The sequence below is a fragment of the Sciurus carolinensis genome, chromosome 13 (assembly GCF_902686445.1).
Source record: "Sciurus carolinensis chromosome 13, mSciCar1.2, whole genome shotgun sequence".
In the NCBI taxonomy this organism is placed as follows: Eukaryota; Metazoa; Chordata; class Mammalia; order Rodentia; family Sciuridae; genus Sciurus; species Sciurus carolinensis.
Window position 1 is genome coordinate 53,101,113 of NC_062225.1, and position 24,048 is coordinate 53,125,160.

The 24,048-nt window shown below is 35.2% G+C and overlaps 1 protein-coding gene and 1 non-coding gene across 39 annotated transcripts in view; both read left to right on the forward strand.

Annotated features, from left to right (window-relative positions):
• The window catches only part of Nrxn1 (neurexin 1), a 1,060,789-nt gene extending 1,038,746 nt beyond the window's left edge, over window positions 1–22,043 (forward strand). For all 38 annotated transcript variants that reach the window (XM_047521996.1, XM_047521998.1, XM_047521995.1 and 35 more), the window contains one exon: window positions 18,841–22,043. In XM_047521996.1, coding sequence (XP_047377952.1) covers window positions 18,841–19,148 — 308 coding nt within the window. In that variant the 3' untranslated portion in view covers window positions 19,149–22,043. The remainder of the gene's footprint in view (window positions 1–18,840) is intronic.
• Window positions 22,044–22,348: 305 nt separating this feature from the next.
• Window positions 22,349–22,422, forward strand: Trnaa-cgc (transfer RNA alanine (anticodon CGC)). The gene has a single exon. It is a non-coding gene; the product is annotated as a tRNA-Ala (tRNA).
• Window positions 22,423–24,048: the final 1,626 nt, after the last annotated feature.

A 24,048-nucleotide genomic window follows, 5' to 3' on the forward strand; every position in this document is an offset into this window, starting at 1 on the left:
AACACAGCCACATCAATGTTTATAGCAGCACAATTCACAGTAGCTAAGCTATAGAGCCAACCTAGGTACCCTTCAACAGATGAATGCATCTCTTTTTGATTGTCATTTCCCCCCGTTGACTGTAGCTACTGATGCAAACACTTAGAGAGCAGCTGCCCTGCAGTGAGGAGTGCAGAAGCCCCCTCTCAGCAAGGGTGGGTACGAGTGTGCTCCCACCCTTCTTCCTAGGCTCCACCCCTCAGTCAAGACTGTCAGCTCTGGCATCACCTGTGCTGTGTAACTGTTAGATCTCTGGTGATCATCCATTCAATACCCCACTCATCAGTTTTAGCAACTAGTCCCTCTTAGTTGTATGGACAGACACAGGCACCTTATGACACCATCCTGGGTCTCTTGGCCAAGATCCTGCCTTTGTTTTTATTGGTATTCTTATGACTCTCTCTATGCTAATACATAAATAAATAGGGATTTCAGGAATTGCTTTTTGTCAATATTGTCTCCCATCTCTCTGTCTTCTTTCACCTTTACATTCCCTTTCCCCATTTCTCTTAAGCTCACATACCCTTTCTGCTGCTAATCCAGCACACCAGGACATTTTTCTTTTGTATCTCATTTTCTCTGAGGATCCTCCAACTTGAATTATTTCAATAATAAAATCTGGTGTTTGTTTGTATAGAAGTGTGTAATTTTTGTTTTCCCAACTAGTGTTTTTTTTTTTTGTTTGTTTTTTGTTTTTTGTTTTTTTTTTAAGCATTTTAATAGTGTTCAAACAGTGGTGAAAACTGCATAGGTTCTTACTGATCACGATTCTTGCTGATTTTCAGTTATCTGCTTCCCACTTTTGCTGTATCTGTATGGACTATCATTTTCTTTATATAGTCTGTACCTTAAGTACCCAGTAAATCCAGTGCAAGGACTCTAATTGCACTTTAAATTGTCACTTTTTCTTTCTTATTGAACTAAATGGCCCAGTTATTCTAGCCCTTGCTTATAGGTCTCACTAACCATTTCTTAGAGACTGGTCCATTGTTTCTGCTGTTCACAGGAGAACAGGATGGTGGGGGAAGAAGAAAAGGAGATGGAGCAGAGGAGACAGACAGAATCCCTTTGTCTTCCTCTACTCCTCTTCTTTCCCCTGACTTTTTCTGCTTTGTTATATATCATAACACAATGGAAGGTGAGTAGGAGCTTGCAGTATCCACACTTCAGATGATCTTGCTTCCCTTTCTTCTTTACCACATCTCTCAGTACCTGAAATCATCCTGTTTACTTACCTGTCCCTGGTTCACTAATGTATAGCTTGCAACCCCCACCAAAAGGTACATTCCATGAAGGAGGAACCCTGTTTGTTTGCTCCCTGCATGGGGACTTGTTCTGGAAGTGTTATTCTTTTCTATTGCACCAAAGTCTTTTACCCAAAACACAAGACAGACTTCCTGACTCCATCTAATGACAGCTACCTTAATACTCTCAGACCAAGCCTGGTATAACTTCTCATCCTCTCCTTTAGCATTTCCTTCCTCGCTCCTTAGTTTTTAATTCATTCATTCCTATTAAAGCAAGAACTTCAGATTCTTTTACATGGTGCACTCATTCACTGCAAGCTTGACTTGTGAATTTATCTCTCCAGGTCTTATTTTTTATGACTTTCCTATTTTCCACCTATCATTTAGGAATGCGTGTTTATTTTTTATTCCGTTTGAATATGAATATTGTTTCACATTAGGATGCCCCTCCTACGGGTCTTTCTTTGTGAATGAACTGTTTTTCTTAAATCTATTTCCTGCTTACTAGTTGTCAGAATACAAATATAAAATAATATTATCAATAATTATAATTGCTGATTTTATTAGGCTTTGGATGCCACTGGATGTATCTTGAGGAAAAGCATTTCAGATATCAGCAGGTCAAATTCTGGGAAACTGACTTTTTAGAAAAGTAACATATTGAGACATGTAAGAAATGCATGTCTGCTATGTACATTTGTGATTCCTTCAGCAAGTGAAAGCAGATTTTTCTAAAGAGATGCATAGTTACCTTAATAAGTGCATCACCCAGTCTTCTAGGTACTTCACCTTCCATGAGGATTTACACATGAATGTTTTCTAATCTCTTGGACCCTCCCCACCTTCAGAAATAGTTTTTCCTCTGCAAATATTCATTATTTAGATGCCTTCCTAAGACTGTTAATAGAACAAACAAACAAACAAAAGATCCAGGATTATCTTGAGTATTTATAAGTTACACCTTTTATTAAGTTTTTGATAATTTTGAGTTACCTTCCACCCAGGACTCTTAAAAAAGAGGGGAGCTGTGCGTTTAGTCATCAGTCTCATCATTGATTAAGTATTATTGAGTCCTGGTGTACATCCACTGCTGTGCTAACCATAGAGACAAAAACGGAATTTATACCTTGAGTTGGATTCTAACAAGGGATTTTTCTTCATTCTACTCTAGATGCCATCTTAGTTATTCTTTCTGATTTTCTGGTTCCTCACCTATGACATCAAAATATCACTTATTTTCAGAGGTGTTGCAAGAATTAGAATGAATATACTTAAGGCACTTATTGCAGTGTTTGCCATAAGGTAGAACATAAATGACAGCTTTCCTTTTTCCCAACTCAGTCATATAAAAATAATATTCAAGCTATTTTTACTCTTTACGTAATGCTGTTTCTTTTCCTGGCTGAAAATTGGTGGGCAACTGATAAAACCACTCAGGCCTCCTGATGGGAACTGTACATGTTGAAACTAGATCAGGGACAACCCCCTGGGTGGGAACACATGGAACTCAATTATGTTTGATTCTAGCTGCACTGTCCTGCAGTTCGCCTTGCATGATAACTACACATTCGTACAAGCAGTGTTTTAGGTTATGAAAGGGTGACTGTGCAATTTAGGAGAGCTAACTGAACCCCAACTCTTAGTCACAGATAGAAATCAAGCAACCTCCAGGTCACAGGCCATCACTGTCCTAAAACTCCTGGTGTGAGCTGCCTACACACCTGACAGATGAATGACCTTTTCTTCACACTTTGTGTCAAAAACACTTGCACCTTTTGTGCTTTTCCCTCTGCCAAGAGGTGTGGTTGTTGGAATGAATGGATCACCATATGGAAGGCATGTTGAAGAACAATACCTTGCTTAGAATAACTGTTATATGAGTGTTTCCTGTTATTATTTGTGTTTCAGAAATATATATATATATATATATATATATTCCAAGATTCCTATTATTTTGCATGAACATAAGTCTTTGTAGAACAGATTGCTTTGAAACCTTGCATTTTAGATTCACTTAGTAAATTCACAAAATGGCAATCAAAACCACTTGAGTTCCCAGATGGCCTTTAATCACACACATCAGTGTGTCTTTCTTTGGGGCCTTCTTCTAAGTGGAAGCCTTTCTCAAAACTCCTAGAGAAGTTTGGAAGGGGTGATTTTTATGTTGATGTTCAAAATCTTAAGTGAAAATAATGACCCTCTTTGGTGCAAGAGCTTCCTGATGAATAACTCCAATTTGTTATTTGTTGTAAAGAACAGGTTTGGTTTCCTGTTTCCTGGGGGCCCTATTCAGGGAAGACAATTTCCTCTTAGATTTACAATGCTAAGAGTAATGTGTCAATTCTCTTTGCACTTATGTGGGAGAAGGTAGCTAATAGGAGAGTGGGCCCCTTTCAGATCAATTAAACTTTTGTCAAACTAGGAAAAGAAAAGCTCCGTGGAACAATAAAGTATCTGGTTAGTTGCAGGGAAAGAGAGGGAGGGATCATCCATTTTGGGGGGCACCTTATAAATATTAGCTGAATCAGAAGAGATGGGGAGATGGGGCCAGCAACTAAAGACTGCTGCAGATTGTGCATTGTTACATCACATTGACCAGGGTTCAGATCATGGGTAGCGAACGATCACCCGAAAGACTTGAAGTTAGGGAGGATTTAGTCTGCTCACTATCGTTGTTTGCTCTTTACAAGCAGTATTCTATTTCATTTTTTTCCAAAATTATAAATTATCTTCATAGTTAAGAAGATTCAGAGAGATTAATTTACTTAGTATAAAATGAGAGAGCTAGTAGGCTCTATACTTTAGAAAAGGTGGGCTTTTAATTTCTTGGAATGTAGAAAGTTATTTCTCTAAAATTCAGGTACCTCACAAATATAGGATCAATTTTTAAGATGTTCATTTAAGTAATTCCATGCCATGAATTTAAATTTGATGGCAAAAGTTCCCTTACATGTATTACTCTTCATTAGGGTAAATTTACTGCAATTACCATGCAATTTTGAGTGGTTTTCCACTGTGCTATTTTGAGAAAAGATCAAAGAATTTCTATTGAATGATCCCATTAACCACATTAGGAATAAAGATATGTATATTGAACAAGGTGCATCTTTTCATTAAATAAGTAATCTCAATCATTTAAAGGAATATATCACTTATTAGATCATATTTTTTAGAACCCAATTAGAAGATAATTTTGTTCTATATTTAATTTGGGGGTACTTATTATGTAGTTATTTAAAAGTTAGTTTCATTAGCCCATAATAGCCAACACATTGCTATAAAATGAATGATTTTGAACTGCAGTCAGAAAAACAGCACTAATCAGTGTTCCATATTTGGGAACATGAGAGCATATCCTGAGTAGTAGGTCAGAGTCAGTTCCAAGGTCCCAGCTCCTCATTCAGGATGGACATCTGGAATTTGGTCAGTGATGCAGAAGCTGACTTTTAGGATGTAACATACTGATTTGGGAACTTTATAAATATATTTATAAAAATAAAATTCCCAATCCAGTGTGTTACATCATATATATATATATATATATATTTATATGTGTGTGCGTGTGTGTGTGCATACGTTTTTGTGACATATAGCATATGCTATATATAAACTATATATATATGTACATATATTGTGTATGATGTAACATACTGGAGGATAAAATTTACATATATAAACATGTACACATATGATATATATGTAAATGTACATATATATGTGTGTATTCATATATGTATGTGCATGTATATATATTATATACATGTATATATATTATATAATCATATATATTTATATGTGTAAATTTACATGTACATATATATATATATCATATCTATTGTCTTGGTTTATAACACTGGAAAGAAGTTTTTAAAATATTTATATATCAAAAAAGCAGAGAAAGAATTTGGAAATACAAATGCTTTAAGGAAAGGCTAGAAACCTAGAAACAGTAAGAAGGTCTATCTCCAGTTAGGTCAGCCTGAGGTCAAATTTCCCAGCAACCAGTTTTCATCCACTAAAATCAGTTCCGACTGGGAGAATAGCAGAAAACAAAAGAACAAACAGAAAAACTTTTTTTTTTTTTTTAAATATAGCAAATTTTATTTAACCTGAACTATTTTGAACCTAATGTGCTTTTTTGGATTTCTTTTGTACAATATAATGGGATGGATGGATTTCCATTACACTTTAGGAAAGCTTTTAACAACACTTTGTAGTAATTGGGATACGAAACAGGATGTGAATACTAGTTATGACTAGGTCTGAAATAGAACTGGTTTGAGAGGCAATTCTTTCCTGGTCATGGGGAAGCTATTTAACATTTTTGATGCTCAATTTCTTAGCTGGTAAAGTGAAAAGAATGTGGTTACTATGAGGTTGAAAAAAAAAGAATATGCATACACAGTGCTTGGCAGAGTGTCAGGCACATACTCAGGTTTAACAAATAAGCATGATGAACCTCATAATAGGTAGAGAAGTTGCTGCTACCAGCATAAGTTTTATTCCAGTGGATGAATTATTCTGTGCTGGTTCCTCATAATACATGCAGGTTTGATATGAATGAACGATGAGCACAGCGCCTTTTAGTATTAGAGAGAGTGGGCTCTATTAAAATATCTTATTATAATAATTATCATATGAGTTTGCTGAGTTAGAGTACACATTTATTTGAATGTTTAAAAAATAGATGGAAGGTAATCCAGAACTCTCTTACAGTCACAGAAAAACCTGTTCAGTAGTGAGTACAGATTAAATTTATAAGCAGCCTGTATGAGTACAGTCTTAAAGCATTAATAACATGTTTCACATTATATCTTCATTAGAAAATGCTAAAATACCATAAAAGCCTTTCTAAAATGTGACACACGTCCTGTTGTGCTTTGGAGAGAGACAATAGGATACTTTTTCATGCTCTAAAATATTCACCAACCTTGAAAGGAGAAATGTAGTATAGGTTCTGAAAAATATAGGGTAAGTCTATCTCTTATTAAAACCTAAAATCCAAAAAGAATGAAGTCCCATTCTGTTGCAAGTCGTGTCAAATACCTGTTTTGATAATGAAATTGGTTCCTGTGGAGTTTTCTTTCTACCTTATTAATTACATTTCCTCGGATGCTATCAGAGGTAAGGCAGCATATTCTGTGTTCCACTCCACAGGGCACGCTGCCTCCACAAAGAACCAATATGCTTTCATTGTTACCATATGTGCCCCAAGGAACAGCAAATGCTACATTTGGCTTTAGCCCCCAGGTCTCATCTCAACTCACTGACTCCTTGATGAGATCACTGTCATCATTAGTAGCTCCTAACTCATCCACGGGCTGTTATAAGAAGCTTGGCACTATAAAATAAGAAAGGCAAGAATCCTTTATTATTTTTCCAGGTTAAAAATATGATACGTTAGAGTTGCCAGTACCACCAGAGCCACCAGTTACATAAACAAAGAAATAAACAAACCTAGGAGAAAGAGAAGCCACATGTATGAGCCCACTGTAGTCTTTTTGTTTCATTGAGTAAACTTGGGAAGCCAGAGTGACTGAGTTCAAATCCAAGCTCATTCCCCTGCTGTGCAGTCAGAACCTCTGTATGCCCGAATATTTGCATATGCAAAATGACATGAATCATGTCCAATCCTCATGCCATTGTGGTTCTGATAAAAATGAGAGGAATCCTGAAGTACACTTAGCATACAGTCTGCCACATGGAAATTTTGATAATGTAAATGAGATTTTCATTAGTTCTAAGCTAAGGAATAAACCATAAAAGAAATTGAAATAAAGAAGGAAAATGTTAGCAATTGGCACCTTAGCATCTAGAATGTTTTACAAAGTACTATGAATTTCTGTCAGTATAAAATTTTTCTCAGTAACCACTATGTACTTAGTGAGACAGGAACAGTGACTTAAGCTGCTTATATTTCCGTTGCTAAGGTGGGGGGAAGCATGTGTATCTGCTATTCTTATTTCTGGTAGAAACAAACTGAGGGCTCTGCATTTCAGGCAAGGAATGATCAGCTGTCCCACTTGCTCTGATAATCCCCTTGCCCTTTCTGTCACGGCACTCAGGAACACTCTGGGCAGCATGACTTACTGGACATAACTACCCATGCAACACCCCCACCCCATGATGGATGTCTTGTCTTCCATATTTCCTAATTCTAGGCTTGACAGCCTTCCCTCTAATGGGCTCAGAGGAGAAGCTGTATCGTCTTTCACCTTAGCTATCGCACTTTGCACTTGCACCAAAAAGAATATCATCTTTTCCCTTTTACAAAAGAAAATTGAGATGGCAATATCTTCATTACAGGAATATAAAGATGATCACCCAAAATGAATAGACCCAGTTCTAAATCAGGAAAACTGCCCCATTGAAAACGGTGCAGTAGGAACTCCACCCTGGGCTTCATCCAGAGCATACCATGAAATTTCAGAGCAGGGAAGGAAGGGAAAAAGAATTGACTTAACAATTTTAGAAACTCTAAAACCTAACCATAAGAGTTATTACTTCCAAGATAATAAACCATATCATCAGCTATTACCAAAGAATAGTCTTAGATGATTGATTTCATGACATATAAAAACATAAACTATCATAATAAAAATTTGAAAGAGGGAGAAATTTAATTCACTCCAACCATAGAAGCCAGAAAGCACTGATCCATTAAAGACAGAATGTTTCACAGATAAACAGAAACACTTCACATGCAGCACCGCAATTAATGGCCTGGAACAGCATGCCCTGCGATGTAAATGGTCCTTTCTGCCACCTCAACTCACAAGACTTCCATTCATGAAAGGGAAGCCCTCAAATATACTTACCCCCACAGAGATAATGTCCTTGGAAGTCCCTGCCACAGCTGACCAAGCCATGGTGTGCAGTATGTGTTACAGAATTGTCTAATAGACAACTGCAGATTCAGTACCTTTTGTGTGAAAGACACAGGGAAAGTAATCAGACCATCATTGCGGAGGTTTTTATAAAGACCTTTATCCTTTTCAGAGCACTTGCATATTTATTGTCCAATCTGATCTGATCCTTCCAGTGACCCTAGGAGATAAATAATATAAATGTTACCATCGAGTTTTTGATGAAGAAATGCTAACAAAGGGTAAGGAATTGCCAACTGTCACTCAGCAAGTTAGGTGCAGTGCCTGGACAAGAATCTAGTGTCAATCCCATATTCTTTTTTCCTCTCTGTACTGCTTTTCTAAGATTCAGTGGGAGTGCAAACTCCTATAGCAAAGGACAGATAAATGGCAAGAGGTGAAGTGGAATGTAACTTGAAGGGGCAGAAATGCACAGCTACTTAGAAAAGAAGCCTAAAGTGTTAACTTCTTTCCCGTTGGGATAAAATAGGAAATTCCAATAGTAATAATAATAATAATAATAATAATAATAATACTCTGCAGTCATAAATGTAGATACATGGAATGTATAAAACTCAAATAGCCGTAGATAGATCTGGCTTTAAATTTTATCTGTGCCACTAGAAGCCTAAATAACCTAACTACTTTGAGACTCAATTTCCTTTCCTGCAAAGTAATGAAAATACCTATACCACCTAACTGTGGTATTTGACTAATAAACTTGATAAGGTGTGTATAGCTCTCAACCCAGAGCCTATCATATAATAGTAATTAATAAAAGCAAAGGTTGTTAACTTAGTAAAATAAGAAATTTACACATTGCAGTGAGTCAGAAATCACATAGCTGTATTGAGCAGCAGTTGGTAAGTAATGTTAGAAATATCTAATAAACTAAAGTCCATGTTATTTCTGGGAGGAAGTAAAGAAAGAGGATTTTGCTAATGCAATATATTTAAGTTAATCCCAAGGAATTGTGAAATCTTCTGTAGAAATTGTCAAAAATCTATCCATACCTACAAATTCATGAAGTGAGAGGGGAAAAAGACAACTTTAGCAACTTCAGTGAGCGAAGTAGAGAGGTTCTTTTGTATTTGCTGGTACATACACACATACATGCTTGTGTACACACATAGCACACATTACTCCAGCTATAACATGGTATAATTTTATCTTACTATAAACCAGGTTCTCCCAAAATTCCTGATTCTAAGCCATGAGGTTTCCTTGAAGTGCATCCCCTGTTTTTGTATAAGACAAAGTGTTCAAATTTTTCTATGTGTATGAAAGTGAAATGTCTTGAGAAAAAATGATTTTTAGGTCTAAGTGTTTCTGGCTGGTGTAGTTGATGAGCTCCCAGGAAGGTAAGCCTATTTTGCTATCAAGAAGCAAAGTTGAGTAAAAATCAGTAATAAAGAGTATCATCTGCATTTCCATATATAGCTCTTCTTGCATTTTCTGAAATGTAATACATTTTGATGAAAAACACATACAGACTCTCTGGACTCCCTAGCTTGGAAACTGATTTTCTCAGCTCTTGCCTATATGATTTTTCTTCTGCCTGACAATTATGGAAAGTTTGACTTGACTGATGAAAGACCCTTCTTAACTCATTCCTTTAGCAACAAGACTGAAAAGTACCCTAGAAACTTCTGTGACTACTCTCTTGAATTGATAAAAAGAGCTCAAAGTTTACTATCAAACATTTGTAGCCCCGTGGATGTCAGATTTGTTGATATAAATGAGGAATCCAAATGAAAACTGAAGACTGTTGACCTGGTTCACCTGAAATAACTTAGTGACTTTAGTCATTGGGATCCAGCAGTAGATTATTTGGAAGAATAGAGAAAACAGATAACGATATTTGCATTAGTACATATTGATTCCAGTTCTCGAGCACAGGAAAAGTAACTTCTAGTTTAATAATATAAATAACATAATTACCTCTTTTATGTAAGAGATCATGGAGGGTGGGAGTTAGGGAAGTATTGAAGTAAAAATATTTTATAAAGAATCTAAAATATTATTACCAGTGTTTCGCCCACTCCGTAGTCACCTTTGCTAAAAATTTGAAGTTGAAGATCTCTCACACTTTCTTAAAGGGTAACATTCACCACATTTTACCCCTGCACATTTATCAGCTTATAAAAATCTTTTTCTCTAATCAGTTAAGAAACTACACTTTGTTCAATTTTCATTAGAGTTTGGAAGATAGAGAAATTGATAAGAAAGAGAGAGTCACAGGAAACTGTCAAAGGACATATAATCAAGTCTGAAAAAGAAGAAAAAATAACAGAAATGTAATATCTCAGTAATATTTTATTATAACATAGAATACATACCAATATGGGTGATGTAATATATAGTGAATTTATTCACTTTTAATTTTGTACTGGTTATTGGATTACATCCTAAAAACACATGAAAAAATCATATTCTTAGCAGTATTCCCATCTCTTCACATCGTGCCTCTGTGTATTTTGCACAGATACTTCTGGGTTGTTTGTATTTTTCTATGTCAATTGGTGTATGCTCTTTGTATTTGTGAGGTATTTCCTCTTGGTCTGTCATGGCATTTTTTCCCTTCCTTTCTCATCTGCACTTTCACTTTGTTTGCAATACCTCTGTAAAATTATTATTTATGGAGTCAAATGTGCCAATGTTTTCATATACGACCTCATTCCATGGCCTACAATCTGGGTGATAAATTTCATATCCACTTTCAAATTTCTTCTCGCTCTTCCTCTAAACTAACTCTGCTGCAGCCACTCTGGCTCTTGTTTGGTTTCTGAAAATTAAACTCTTTCCTTCCTCATGGTCATACCACATTTTGTTCTTCCTTATTAGTAGCCACTCCTGCCCACTTCTGACTCCCTAGTGTCAACCATAAGCCTCGCTCCCACTGCTGTGTGGTGCCTCCAGTTTTCCACCATCATGCCTCTCCCAGCTATTACTTTATATTTAACTGTGTGATTCTTTGTTGTAGTCTCTTCACCTTGTTATATGTCACAGTCTGTGAGGGCATATGTCCAGTGCACTTGACTATATGCTATACCATCCTGTCCCTGTAACATAACCATAGCTCACTGTATATTCATTGACAGGAGGAGGGAAGATAGAACACTTAAGCTAAGTCTTGAGGGATAAATACTAATTAGACAAGAAGGAGGAAAAAGATCCTATGAACAAACCATGGAGATAGAACTTTGGTATGTGTGGGATGTAGGGACAGCAATATTTTTATTATTGATAATTTATTTTGAAAAATATGGAAGATACATTTGAGTAGTAGCTGTGAGCAGACAATGAAGTGCCACAAGAGCAGTAGGCACACTTGTACTTTAGTAAACATTATGATGCTTTCCAGGGTTCTTATAAAATCTGATGGACGCTTTTATCATGTAAAAAGTTCAATGAACCTGCAGGCAACTAAGCTGTGGACACACTGGATAACTGAAGAACAGGATTCTGTAAATGGCATGATGCTATGGCTTCCCTCAGAGACAAGGAAGAATGTGTATGTTTCTCTGTTCATTTTCAGTGTCACCCAAATTATACAAGGCATAGTTGGCCATGGCCTCTCCTTCCCATGTGGTGCCAGTTGAGGCAGCAGCCTGTTTTCTATCATGCAGGCACATAAGTTCATCTGTGCCTAACGTTCCTTCCCATGCGATATTTAGGTCTCTGGAGAAGACAGTGATCCTCTCCATGTTAGAATGGTGGCCCCTAAACCCCTGAGCTTCCCTTCAGACAAATGCAGTGTCGGTTTGGAAAACAGATGAGGAAAATGTCAGACCCAGCAACGAAGCAGGTGGCAAAGGTTGATTGATTTCCAAGCTCTTTGAATTGCCAATTCATGGGGGAAGAGCTGAGATCTGTCAAACATGTCCTCTTTCAAGATTCTTGTTTGACTACAGGAGTAAAGTTCAAGATGGGCAGGGCATGGGAGAAATTGGTGAAAGGGGAGAATGAGAGGAATCTGAAATATCCAGCATCTGTCCTTTCTCACAAAACTACAGCATAAGTAAAAATCAGAGCATGCGTGTAGATCCTTGGGCACTGCCTTCCCTCAAATGTGGCATTTAAGCATGCCTTCTTGGGTTGGGGTTGTGGCTCAGTAGTAAAGCACTTGGCTAGTATGTGTGAGGCACTAGGTTCAATCTCTGCACTGCATATAAATAAAACAAAGGTCCATCAACAACTTAAAAAAAAAAACCATACCTTCTTTTGAGTGATTGCACCTAACTGCTCCTTCTGGCCTATGTTGTCCTGAAGCACAAACATGGGAAAAATAATAAACTTTGTTTTGGGGGCATGGAAGGAAAAAAATTGTGCTAATCTCAATTCACAAACACCCCAGGAGCCTACAATTCCAATTTTCTTTTCACAGTATTAATGAAACTGAGTACTTGGAAATGTCAAATCTTCTCCTGTAAATCTGAAACCCTTTTCAGGGATTGCCTAGAATTATAATAACTTCCACACTTATTAAGACACAGTATAGAACTCTGGTATAATGAGATCATTTTAGGCAACTCTTTTTTCATAGGTGGGGTGGTGACAAAAATCTGGAAGCAATTTCTTTAAGTTGAATCTATGATACAACTAGAAAAATTGGTCAAAGACATTTGGTGGGAAAAAATTCAATAAGTGTATCTAGCCAATAGTTTTTTTAAATGGATCATTGTAAGATAAGACACTCAATGACTCCAGTTAGCACAATAATATATAGAACTTTATGTAATTTTATAATCTTGTATATGCCCCTCCTGATCTGAAATGTATGGCTCACATTCTTTTTTTTTTTTTTTTATGTTTTGCTGTTATTTCTTTTTCTTTCTTTCTTTGTTTTTTTTTTTTTTTTTGGTACTGGGGATTGAGTTCAGGGATACTTGACTACTGAGTCACATCCCCAGCCCTTGCTGTTATTTCTTAAGACCAGTAATTTCTTATAGTTCTTTTTGTTAAAGCTCAAATTCTTGATTTTCATTGTTGTTTGTATTTAGTAACACTCATTCTTCACCCTTGATCTGATAGGGTCATAGTTGATGTCCCTATATGTTGGATTTATTTCTTTGATAGAAATAAACCAACCTGGAAAATTGCATGGAAATCACAATCTCACCCTGAAAGCTAACTTTGGAAACAGTATAAATATAATAAGATTACAGTGGAAGAACAGCTCATTCAAGTATTCAAAATAGTTTCATAAAAGTGACAGTTTGAGTGATAATCAAGAATATCTGGTGGCATGATTTTGCCTTGGTGAACTCATCAGTGGAAATATAGAATCCCTTCACCCAAAAACTCTCATTCTACATCATAGGAAAAGTTACTTCAAACACCACCTCTCCTCTGGATCTGTAAAAACATAAAATCAAGAGCAATTTTATTCCTTAATAATAATAATATTTGATTTCTATGTTTCCCATCTCAGAATAACCAAGGATGTCAAACACTTTCCTTTTCAAAGTGAAACCTTTTAAAACAAATTCATTAATATTCAAATTTTTACTTTCAAAATGCATGGTGTAGAACTTCTGTGAATCATCTTCCTAAGTAACTGGGTGCTTGAAGATTCCTATTTGCATATCCTAAGATATGACTAGATACAATCAGACAATGCAAACTGAACACATGGGCTGTGATTCAAAACTCAATGGCTTAATGTGCTTCTCAAATAGCCATCTGCATAACAAATATTATTAAATTAGTAAACAATTGTTATTTGTTTTGATAAAACATATGATTTTACCTGTAAACAAATTTAGAAAGTTAAATTTTAAGGAAATCATCCCAATATCAAATACAAAGATAGTTCTGGTGAAACAATCACATTAAGACTTTTTGACCAGTAAGTTATTTTATATCATGATTTGAAATTAGGAATTTGGCAATAATTTCATTGAATGCCTTGTTGAGTAATGCATTAACCTGGAGAGAAGAGTCCTGTCTCTGCTGGCCTTAACTTCTCTGTTTACCTCGGAGTGAAGGGGAACACCAGCTATGATTTCTGAGGGCCACCTTCAAGAACAACTCAGGAGCTGAGAGAGGTACAGAAGAGATTCAAAGGGGTAAAAACTGGGAGTAGTCAAGAGAAAGGGGAGGAGGTGACAGAGGACCAGAGAAGCTGCAAGGAGATGCTGCCTACCACGAACAGCACTCTGCTCTACAACACACTGATGAGTCTCTTACATATGTTTGTCTTGGGGACATTGTGTACTTAGATCATATTTGGGGAAATGGTGCTCTTTACACAGATACAAGTGCAAAGACTGTCAAAAATAAGGAACACAAATCAGAAGAGGGTTTTTTTTTTTTAACCGATATTATGGTAATATAAGATAACTAGCTTAAGCAAACTCAAGGATAAGTTAAATTTTTTTGGATAAGTTAAAATTTTAAAGACTAAACATTTTATTTTTTTTAAAGCAGAACAACAATTCCACTTATTATTCTTTTTATAAGATATGACAAAGCACTAGACTATGTCTTTTACATTTCTATGCATTTCCACAATGAATTATCATCTGATAGGAATAAATTGGTTTAGGGTATAATGGGAAATACCTTAACTGTCCTAACACTTTAAAGCATATGCCTACCTAAGTAGTATTAATTAGACAATGAGAAACAAGAAAATTCATAGAGTATCATGTAAATGCTTCATAAATCTACATGAAACAAAGTAGATCACGTGGAAAACTTCTAGACAGCATAAAATTTTGCCAAATATTAGGAGAGGGAAATGGGAGGGAGAAAGAGAGAGAGAAAATGAAAAGTTACTTTTTATTTTGTCCTTTAAGGTAACACTATTTATGAGTGCAGGAATCTCAGGAAGTTTTCTGTAACCATTTGACTGAGTATGAGAAGTGAATATGAAAATGAAAGAGGTTATAACCCTCCTCAGGGCTCTTTGTCCTTGCTAGTGCCACCAATTAGCTCCTGACTCATTTAGGCTAAACTGCCAACAAAAGTCAAGCGCCTTTCCATTGCTATGAAGGTGGACATATGTGCTCTCCCTACAAGTAGACTTGGCAGTTTACCCTCAATGCCAGTTGACCATGGAGCACATAATGATAGACATTTTTCATTAAATGTGGATAGTCAGGATTGCATGGGGAAACTTGATAAGAAAAATAATGTAGTGTTCTTTTAAACTGTGTGTAATTCATAGCTTATATGTGAATTTTTACTATGTGATTCTTTAAACAGGATATAGGTAGGTTGAAATATTTAGATTTTATACTCATGTTTGCTTTTTTTCAACTAGTGACGTAGGCTTCATATGAAATGTGTGCCACCACCAAAGCTGAATACTTGTCCATCTCTAATCATACCTAATTGCTTAAATGGCTCAGCTTATTTAATGTCTACCATCATTTCTACTTAAGTTCGCTACTGATGGGACCACTTGTGTTCCAGGCCCAATATGATGAACTTGCTACATCAACTGGGTTTTGCCTACAAACCATTCAGAAGTTAAAGCTAATTTGCATGTTTCATTCTTTCAGTCCCTCCTCCTTCACTTTCTTTCACTCGTATTTAAAATGTTTTCATCACATGCTGGTACAAAGAAAGGGAGAAAAGATGAAAGTAACTTTGATGCATTTATTTATTTATTTATTTATTTTTTGGCGGTGCTGGGGATTGAACCCAGGGCCTTGAGCTTGCAAGGCAAGCACTCTACCAACTGAGCTATATCCCCAGCTCATTGATGTATTTATTGTAGATTATTGCAGATTATTTTAATTGTAAAAATGTTTTATTTTTGTTTAATAGGGACTATAAAAAGAATGCAAAATTTGCAAATCTATTAAATAAACTTAAAATTTTTTTTAAAAAAATGTAAGTAAGTCCCTTTTTTTTTCACATTGTCCTAAATGGTTAAAAGATGGTTGCATCTCTCTTTTATATATTTGGGACAAATTGTTGAAGACATTGATCTTTATTCATCATTTTATACTATTTTCTACATTCAAATTAGGATGAAATGTCCTCAGAAATTTTTCAGCGATCCTCGCAATAAAGCAAGAGTGACGATTGATGAATAAAACCACAATTATAATTCATAAACATATTTAAATTTCTCTAGCCTGTTGTATGTTTTAGAGAGATGTCCCATTAACACATAAATACCTTTGATCTTAAAAAGTTAAGGGAACTATTAATCAGTCTTCAGATTTGAAGCATAAATAGAAAAAAGGATTAATCAATTAGGTATGAAAGGAATTGCATATTCCAAACAGCTCTACATTAGTACCTATTGTTACTAAATTTTATGTAAGTGGTGGGATGATAATATATTTCTTCCTTAGATTTATTTAGATTTTAGTGATTTTGGGGGGGGTCATATGTTACTTTAAAAGATTTATGCTATTTGGAATCTTTGTATATGTGCTACATGGAGATTCTTCTTTGGCCTCGTGACTTGAGCAACATTTTGGCTGTTATTGAAAAATTGAAGAATTTCAGGTCTTGCTTTCATCATTGTGGCTTCATTCTAGTTTGAACACACATCTGTTACTGGTATGCTATATCCATAGTTGTTTTGAAACCATATCAGATGTATTTGAGAGATAAAATTAATATTCTTGGATAACATAGTCCATTTACGACAGTAATTTCTGACTGGACATGTAGTTACTTAGTTTAGAAGATTAATCCTCCCATTTCATTAAATGATTAGTGTTGTATTTCCCCTCTCCTATTCCCTACTGACAGACAGGCAAAAGTGAGATGAAGGTGAAAATGTCTTTCAAGTGAAAATATTCCATCAGATGAGGAAAAATGATTTAGGTAACATTTAAGTAAAATTCCCTTTTTAGTTCTTGCGACAGTCTGAGCAAAGAATGCTCTCCAAAAGCTGTGAGTACAAAGTTGTCATTCAGGGAAAGTTAGCAGCTGAGCTAATTGGCACACTTTGGCAAAGATGACTGTATTTAAAGGAGAGTGCCGCCTTTGGTTTGTCAGGTAGTGACAGAGGTACTGCAGTAGGTTCTATGCTTCTTGGGAGGAAATTAATTTCCTGCAATCAAATTCTGTGGATTATAGTCTTTGTCTCCTTATCTTGGCCACAGAAGTAACACCAAGGCTTTTTATTCAGCAGTGTTTCATGGGCTTTGGTAAAACAAGCAGTGACATAATCGGCATGGAATAGTTTTACCTGCTTGCTACATTTCATAGCTCCAGTACATAGCATATTGCTGCTTTGAGACTGAGAGCTTTCACCTTATAAGTGGCTATATTTATAAGACTTTGTTTTGGGGAGGAAAAGAAAATGACAGCAAGAATCCAACATTTAGGCAGAAGAAATCTTAGTGATGTTTGAAAATGGAGTTACAAAGTAGTCTAGGGCTATGTGTTCTGGTAAATGATTTCCAGTAATAAACAAGAACTTTTGTAGACATACTAAAGATAATTACTAAGTGATGTTTAATAGTAGTAAAATGAGTGCATGGTTTTAATCTTCTTGAATTGTTCAATTCCTGGTGTGTGTGTTCACATAAATACATACCACAAATGTATACATACATGATCTATCTATACATATGCGATTTTGAGATTGCTTAAGTTCATTGTGCATAATTTACAAATAATATTTTGAAAGTCATGGTGTTTTAACCCATTACTTCTGAAAAACAATCTTTTTCTATAGGACAAGGGAGAAGAATGGAAAGCACAATCTATAGAGAAAAATTAGCTAGGGTCAAAGACAAATAGAATTTTTTTATAGTTCCTTTTTTTAATAGTTAAAAAAGTAGTGTACAGAGAAAAATAGGTACCTATACTCCTTCCGCTTTTGCCTCCTAAATTCCAGCTCTTTTCTTCACCTTCTGTGGTGAATGTCAGAGCCTGCCTGGGCCTTGGTGAAGACATTAGGCACCTTGTAATACATTGCTTGTGTCCAGGAAGAGCCTTGTTTATACTCCGGGAAGACTTGAATGAAGGTTTTGACAATTGAATAAAACTAGGCCAGCCAGTCTTCTCTCATCTTTTAGGTACTGAGTTTTGACTAAAAACCAACCTAGGAGTCATTTAAAATTGATAAAGAATACTTCTTCCTTTATCCTCTAAAGTTTGGCTTTAAAAATCACTCAGCTACTGCCACTGTATAAACAGAATGCATAAATACTTGTATACGAATGAATTTCCAGTAGAAAAGAAAATTAGGTGTTTTGGTTTATAAAGAGGTGACTAAAATTATACTTTAAAAGACAATTTAAAATGGCTGGATTATTTCATTATTTAATACTATGTTCATTATAATACCAGGCAATAGGATTTCTGACATAGTCCTATATTTAGCTGTCCTGATTTAGTCCAGAGTTAGTCCTACTCTGAAGCAACATCAATTTCATTCTTAAAATGATTCCCTCTGACATTATAGGATGGGGTCGTTCTGATTTTATTTGACATTACATTTGTGACTTTTCAACTAAAGTACCAACATGGTCCTTTAGAGCTAGTTGGAGCTGATAAGGGGTTGTGCTTACAAGACACTGTTGATGAGAGAGTCCCTAGGTTTTAGTTCTATGATAAACAAGGATTACTCCATTAACAGCAGTATAATTTTCCTAAAGCAGTAGGTGCTATTCCATTAGGCACTAAAATAGATGGTAGATGATAGTATTTTTCTCTAACATTCGGGAAACTCAATGATCACTTTGTTCTCATCCTGTTTCCTACAGCCAACCCCACCCGAGTAGGCGGGAGAGAGCCATACCCAGGCTCAGCAGAAGTGATTCGGGAGTCCAGCAGCACCACGGGCATGGTCGTCGGGATAGTAGCCGCAGCCGCCCTATGCATCCTCATTCTCCTCTATGCCATGTACAAGTACAGGAACCGGGATGAAGGCTCATACCATGTAGATGAGAGTCGAAACTACATCAGTAACTCAGCACAGTCTAACGGGGCTGTCGTAAAGGAGAAACAACCCAGCAGTGCGAAAAGCGCCAACAAAAATAAGAAAAACAAGGATAAAGAGTATTACGTCTGATCCCAAGATCTGAAAAGGACACTTGTATAGAAATAGTCTTCATTTTATCTGAGACATAATATAAACTTATTTACTTTCCTTTTTATGAAGCACATACAAAAGAAGACAGGGAATGCAATCAGGAAGGAAAGACTGTTTTTAAAAAAAAAAAAAAAAAACAAGTATCTCATGCTCTTGTTTCTCAAAAAACAAAACAAAAAAAAGAAAAGAAAAAAAAAAAAAAACAGGGGCCAATAAATTCCCTAACATCCGCAGTGTTTTCATTTACTCTGCCTGTCTTTATGTTGCTGGAACATTTCTAAAAGACAGTGATGACCGCACGCATTCATAAAGCAAAGGAGTATTACAAAATCAAGGCACAACACAAAAACAACACAAAACATAACACACAAAAAAAGAAGCTACCTATGATCCTGGATTTAGCCAAAGTGCTAGCGCTTTCCTGAGAAGTCAGTTAGTCCCATTGCCAGAGAAGACTGTCATTTTGAATGACTCAACCTGCAATCCTTTAAGAGTTTGCCGCCTGGTGCAACTGGAGCAGTGGTTGGAACTTGCATTTGAAACAAAGTGCTGGCTTTTTTGAAGACTTGTGTAGGAACACATTCAAAAAGCCCCTTTCTGGTTGTAAGAGAAAAAAAAAAAAATACGGAGGCCTTATTTTCAAAAATGTGAAATATAAGGCACATTTTCACACTCAAATTTCAAAATAAAAACAAGAGGGCATAGATGCAATCATTGGGAAATTTTCATGCACGCTTACTATGTTATTACATATGTTTATATAAAATCCATCTCTGTGTGCTTTCTGGACTGTGATAAGTGACGTTTTATAGCCTGTTGTATAGAAAATGCAAAATATATCTGCTCTTCAGCCATTTTTGGTAACTCAATGTTATAAGTGTTGCTAAGTATAGGGAGTTTTATGACATCGGAGCAACAATGATTTCAGTCAGATTTTTTTTGCCACCATTATAAATTGCCACACTTTTTTTTTTAATTACAGTGTAGTGTTTATTCTAAGAAAGATATGTATGAATGTATATAAAAAGACTCAGCTACTTTTTTTCTTATATGTACAGCCTTCATTCTGTTGCAATTAAGTTTTAGTATTTGTATGAAAGGTGTGAATTAGAAGGTAAAATATATACATATGTATCTTATAAACTTTTCTCCCCAAAATACTCACGTTTCCACATACATTCACGTTCTCAATTACACACACACACCCACACACACACACACACACACACACACACATATCCACAGGAAGTCCATCGGATATGATGGAAGACCCAAACATGCATATAGTCACAAATATTTACTGACAAGTTGAAAAGCAGGAAGGAAGATAGCTGTGCCAAGATATTAAGACAAGTGGGGTGATTTGCTTCCTTGAGATCTTGCTCCCAGGAAACCCCAAGAAGATTTTAGTCCCTAATCAAATAGAATATCACTGGTATACTGCTGCATGAATAGGAATCATTATGTGGGCAGGTAACAGAAGCAAAATTGGTTAATCTACACCTTAACTCTGGCTGCTGCAATTGAAAACTTTGTTTCCAATAAATTACTATATATACATTCTCTGTACCTGATGTGCATGATAAACCTTTTTGGAAAGTAAACAGTTTCTCAACTAAAAAAGTATTTTCAATAATTTTTGATTCTGTATTACTACCCATTTAAAATTGTTCTCTGTTGATTATTGACTAAATTTTAACTTTTCTGGTTTTACATCTATATCATTAAATATAGTTTTAGTTTAACATACATTAAGTAGTAGGAAAGTATAGATTATACACTTGTTTTGCATATTGTTTCAATGATGTTCATAGCAATAAATTATTAGTATGAGAAAGTAATGCAAAGGAAGTACATTATTAGATTTCAAGAAGATGCATCAGTAAAAATTGATCACATTATGTGAACGTGTCCTAGAAGAATGATTCTAGATTTCATAGGAAAGAATACCTTTACAATTAGCTTTAATCAGCAAGGGCAAAAAATGCAAAACATCTTTGTGACATTTTAATTGATATAAAATGCCAATAAGTGGCCTGAATTTCAGACATACAGTACCTTAGAAATATAATAATTCATAGCAAATCACAACTACCTATGGTTGCCAAGTAATTGTGTAAGAAGAGTCTTAAAGGCTCTTTATGACCCAGGAAGTTGATGGTAAAACTAAAATTTAATATCCCTTCTGTTTCAGGTTTTACCTCTTTTTAATTTGCCAGGTTAAAGAATTCACAAGTCTTTTATTTCCCCCCCTCTCTTTCAGTCTTACTCAGGGAAAGCCAGTGAAAGGGAATATAAAACCACTAATCTACAGCTAAAGGTTAAAAAAATATGGTTGCTTTAACATTTAAACTGTTGAACTTGTACTAGTTTCATCTAGAGTCTAAAATATGATAGCAAATAAATTGAATAGTGGTATTTTTAAGCAGTATATTTGTGAATAATGCTGTTTGGGATTAATTTCAATGTTTCTTCCCAGAATAAATTTTAAAATTTCATGCAATGATGCAGTCTCATATTGCCAGTAAAAATATTTCTAATGTTATTGGTCTACCTGAAATCTAGCAGTTTTCTTCCTGAATGGAGAAAGAAAAGAGAGGAACATGAGTTAGGGAGAGAAAAAGACTTGAATAAAATCCAAGTATCTTCATACCAAATGTATCAGGGTTCATGCATAGTTTGTAATTAGTAGAGAATTTCACACTACCTGGCATAAATTTGATTACATCTCTAGACTGTAACTTTTCTGATTGAGTATGCTTCTTTTTTATCCATGTAATATGTTGCCTTTAAAAAAAAAAAACACTACTACAATAATGTGTGAGGTGGTCAATCCCTACGACATCAAAGAAAGACCACATGATCTTACCCTTCTAGTGCTTTGTGTGATTGGGTATCTAAGGGGTTTGTTTTGTTTTGTTTTTCTGTTGCAAGGCCAATTTATCCATTATTGGAAATGCTAAGCAAGTGGAATTTACTGTTTTGTTAATAAAATATTTCTTAATACAACTGTGGTTTATTGATTGAAAAAATTATATTCGGCAAGCTGGGCATGGTGGCACATGCCTGTACTCCCAGCTACATGGAAGCTGAGATTGGAGTATCACAAGTCTGACCAGGTTGGGAAAATAGCAAGACCTCATTTCAAATAAAAATTAAAAAATAAAAAAATTACGGGCTGGGGATATAGCTCAGTTGGTAGAGCGTTTGCCTCGCAAGCACAAGGCCCTGGATTCAATCCCCAGTACCACAAAAAAAAAAAAAAAAAAAAAAAAAAAAATTACATGAGACTCTATTTTGCAATAAAGTAGAATAAGGACTTCTGCATTTGAAAAGAAATTCCATCGTAAAGCAGCAAGTAGGAGAAAAATACCGACTCCTTTAAAAAAAAAATTAACTATACATTAAACAGCTCTACTTGAACCCACAGACTCACAGAACTTGTTGAAAAACAAGTTCATGAAGATACTGATTTCATAAATATGGTTTTCTTTGTAAATACAATGGGATCCAAGTTAAATGAATCTGTGATTAATTCCAACACTGTCACTCACAAACTACAATTCACCTAATTTCTTTGATTCTCACTCTTCTCATATGAACATTAAGTATAATAATACCATCTTCTTAGGTTGGTAAGGATAATATGAACTACCTGCCACAACTAAGAATAAATGAAAGGTGACCACCAACAATTCTTTTTACTATAGCTTTGAGCAAACACATCAGAAATATGTGTTCAGGTTGGGCTCTTTGGGGAAAAAAAAAAAGACCAAAACAAAAAATAAGTGCATAAAGGAACACATTAGTTTCCTTATAATTACATGCTATTTATTGTTCACAAAGTTAAGTCACTTTTCAGAAATCAGATGACTCATCGATAAGTTTTAGTTCAAAAGTTGTAACTTTTAAAACCTTGTCTTCAAAAAGAATTTCTTAATAGAAAAACTTTAGTTTGGCCCTTTTGTTTTTCATTTTTCAATGGCAAAAGGCTTAAACATGAATGTTCAGTCCATTTGTTTCCTATAGTGCTAGGAATACATGTTACTTCTTAATATTAATTCATGATTTTTAAAATGTAATATGGAAAAAAATTCACATTTCCTTAATGTCTAAATTAAAGACTATATAATTGATCTCATCTTTTAAAAGTGTGGCATTGAAACAGTGTGGGCTGTTGAAAAACCTATGATAAGAGACCAAGAATTCTTATATTCTTGACAGTGGGGGTATAGAGCCCTAGAGCTCTCTGATTAGTCAGCAGGTGTTACAAACATATAAATGCACGTACATATAAACATACACATATATAATAGGTATGATATATATGAAATATAATACCTGTATCTATTATATCTATAAGAATTATGTTTCTAATTATATATATGTATATATGAAATAATTTGTCAAGTGTATGTAGACAAACATTTTCCTGGGAAAAGTGTTTTATTAGGGCCCTCAAAATCTCAAAGGACTCCAAAATTCCCCAAAAGATTAAGAGCCACTGAAAGAGACATTAGATAAAAATGAAACTGTTATAAAAATTATACTAAGGATGACTGATTCAGTATTAAGAAGGCATCAAAGAGATGTTATGAACAAACTTTAGCAGTACCATGCTTTGTAAAAAGGAGGTGCCCTTCCTGATAACTAAATGTCCAGCTATGTAACTGAAATTTAATCTTACTTCATATTGTCAAGTTCAATTTTCAAATATTTATTAAGCACTATATGCATAAACTCTATCTATGCCACATATAACCACTCTTGTGAATGCCTTCACATTCATTCAAAAGTAAACTTCAACGATTGGAATGTTTGAGTTAGTACCTTGCAGATAAGCTGTATATATCCAACATGCGGCAAGGTCCTGGTTAAC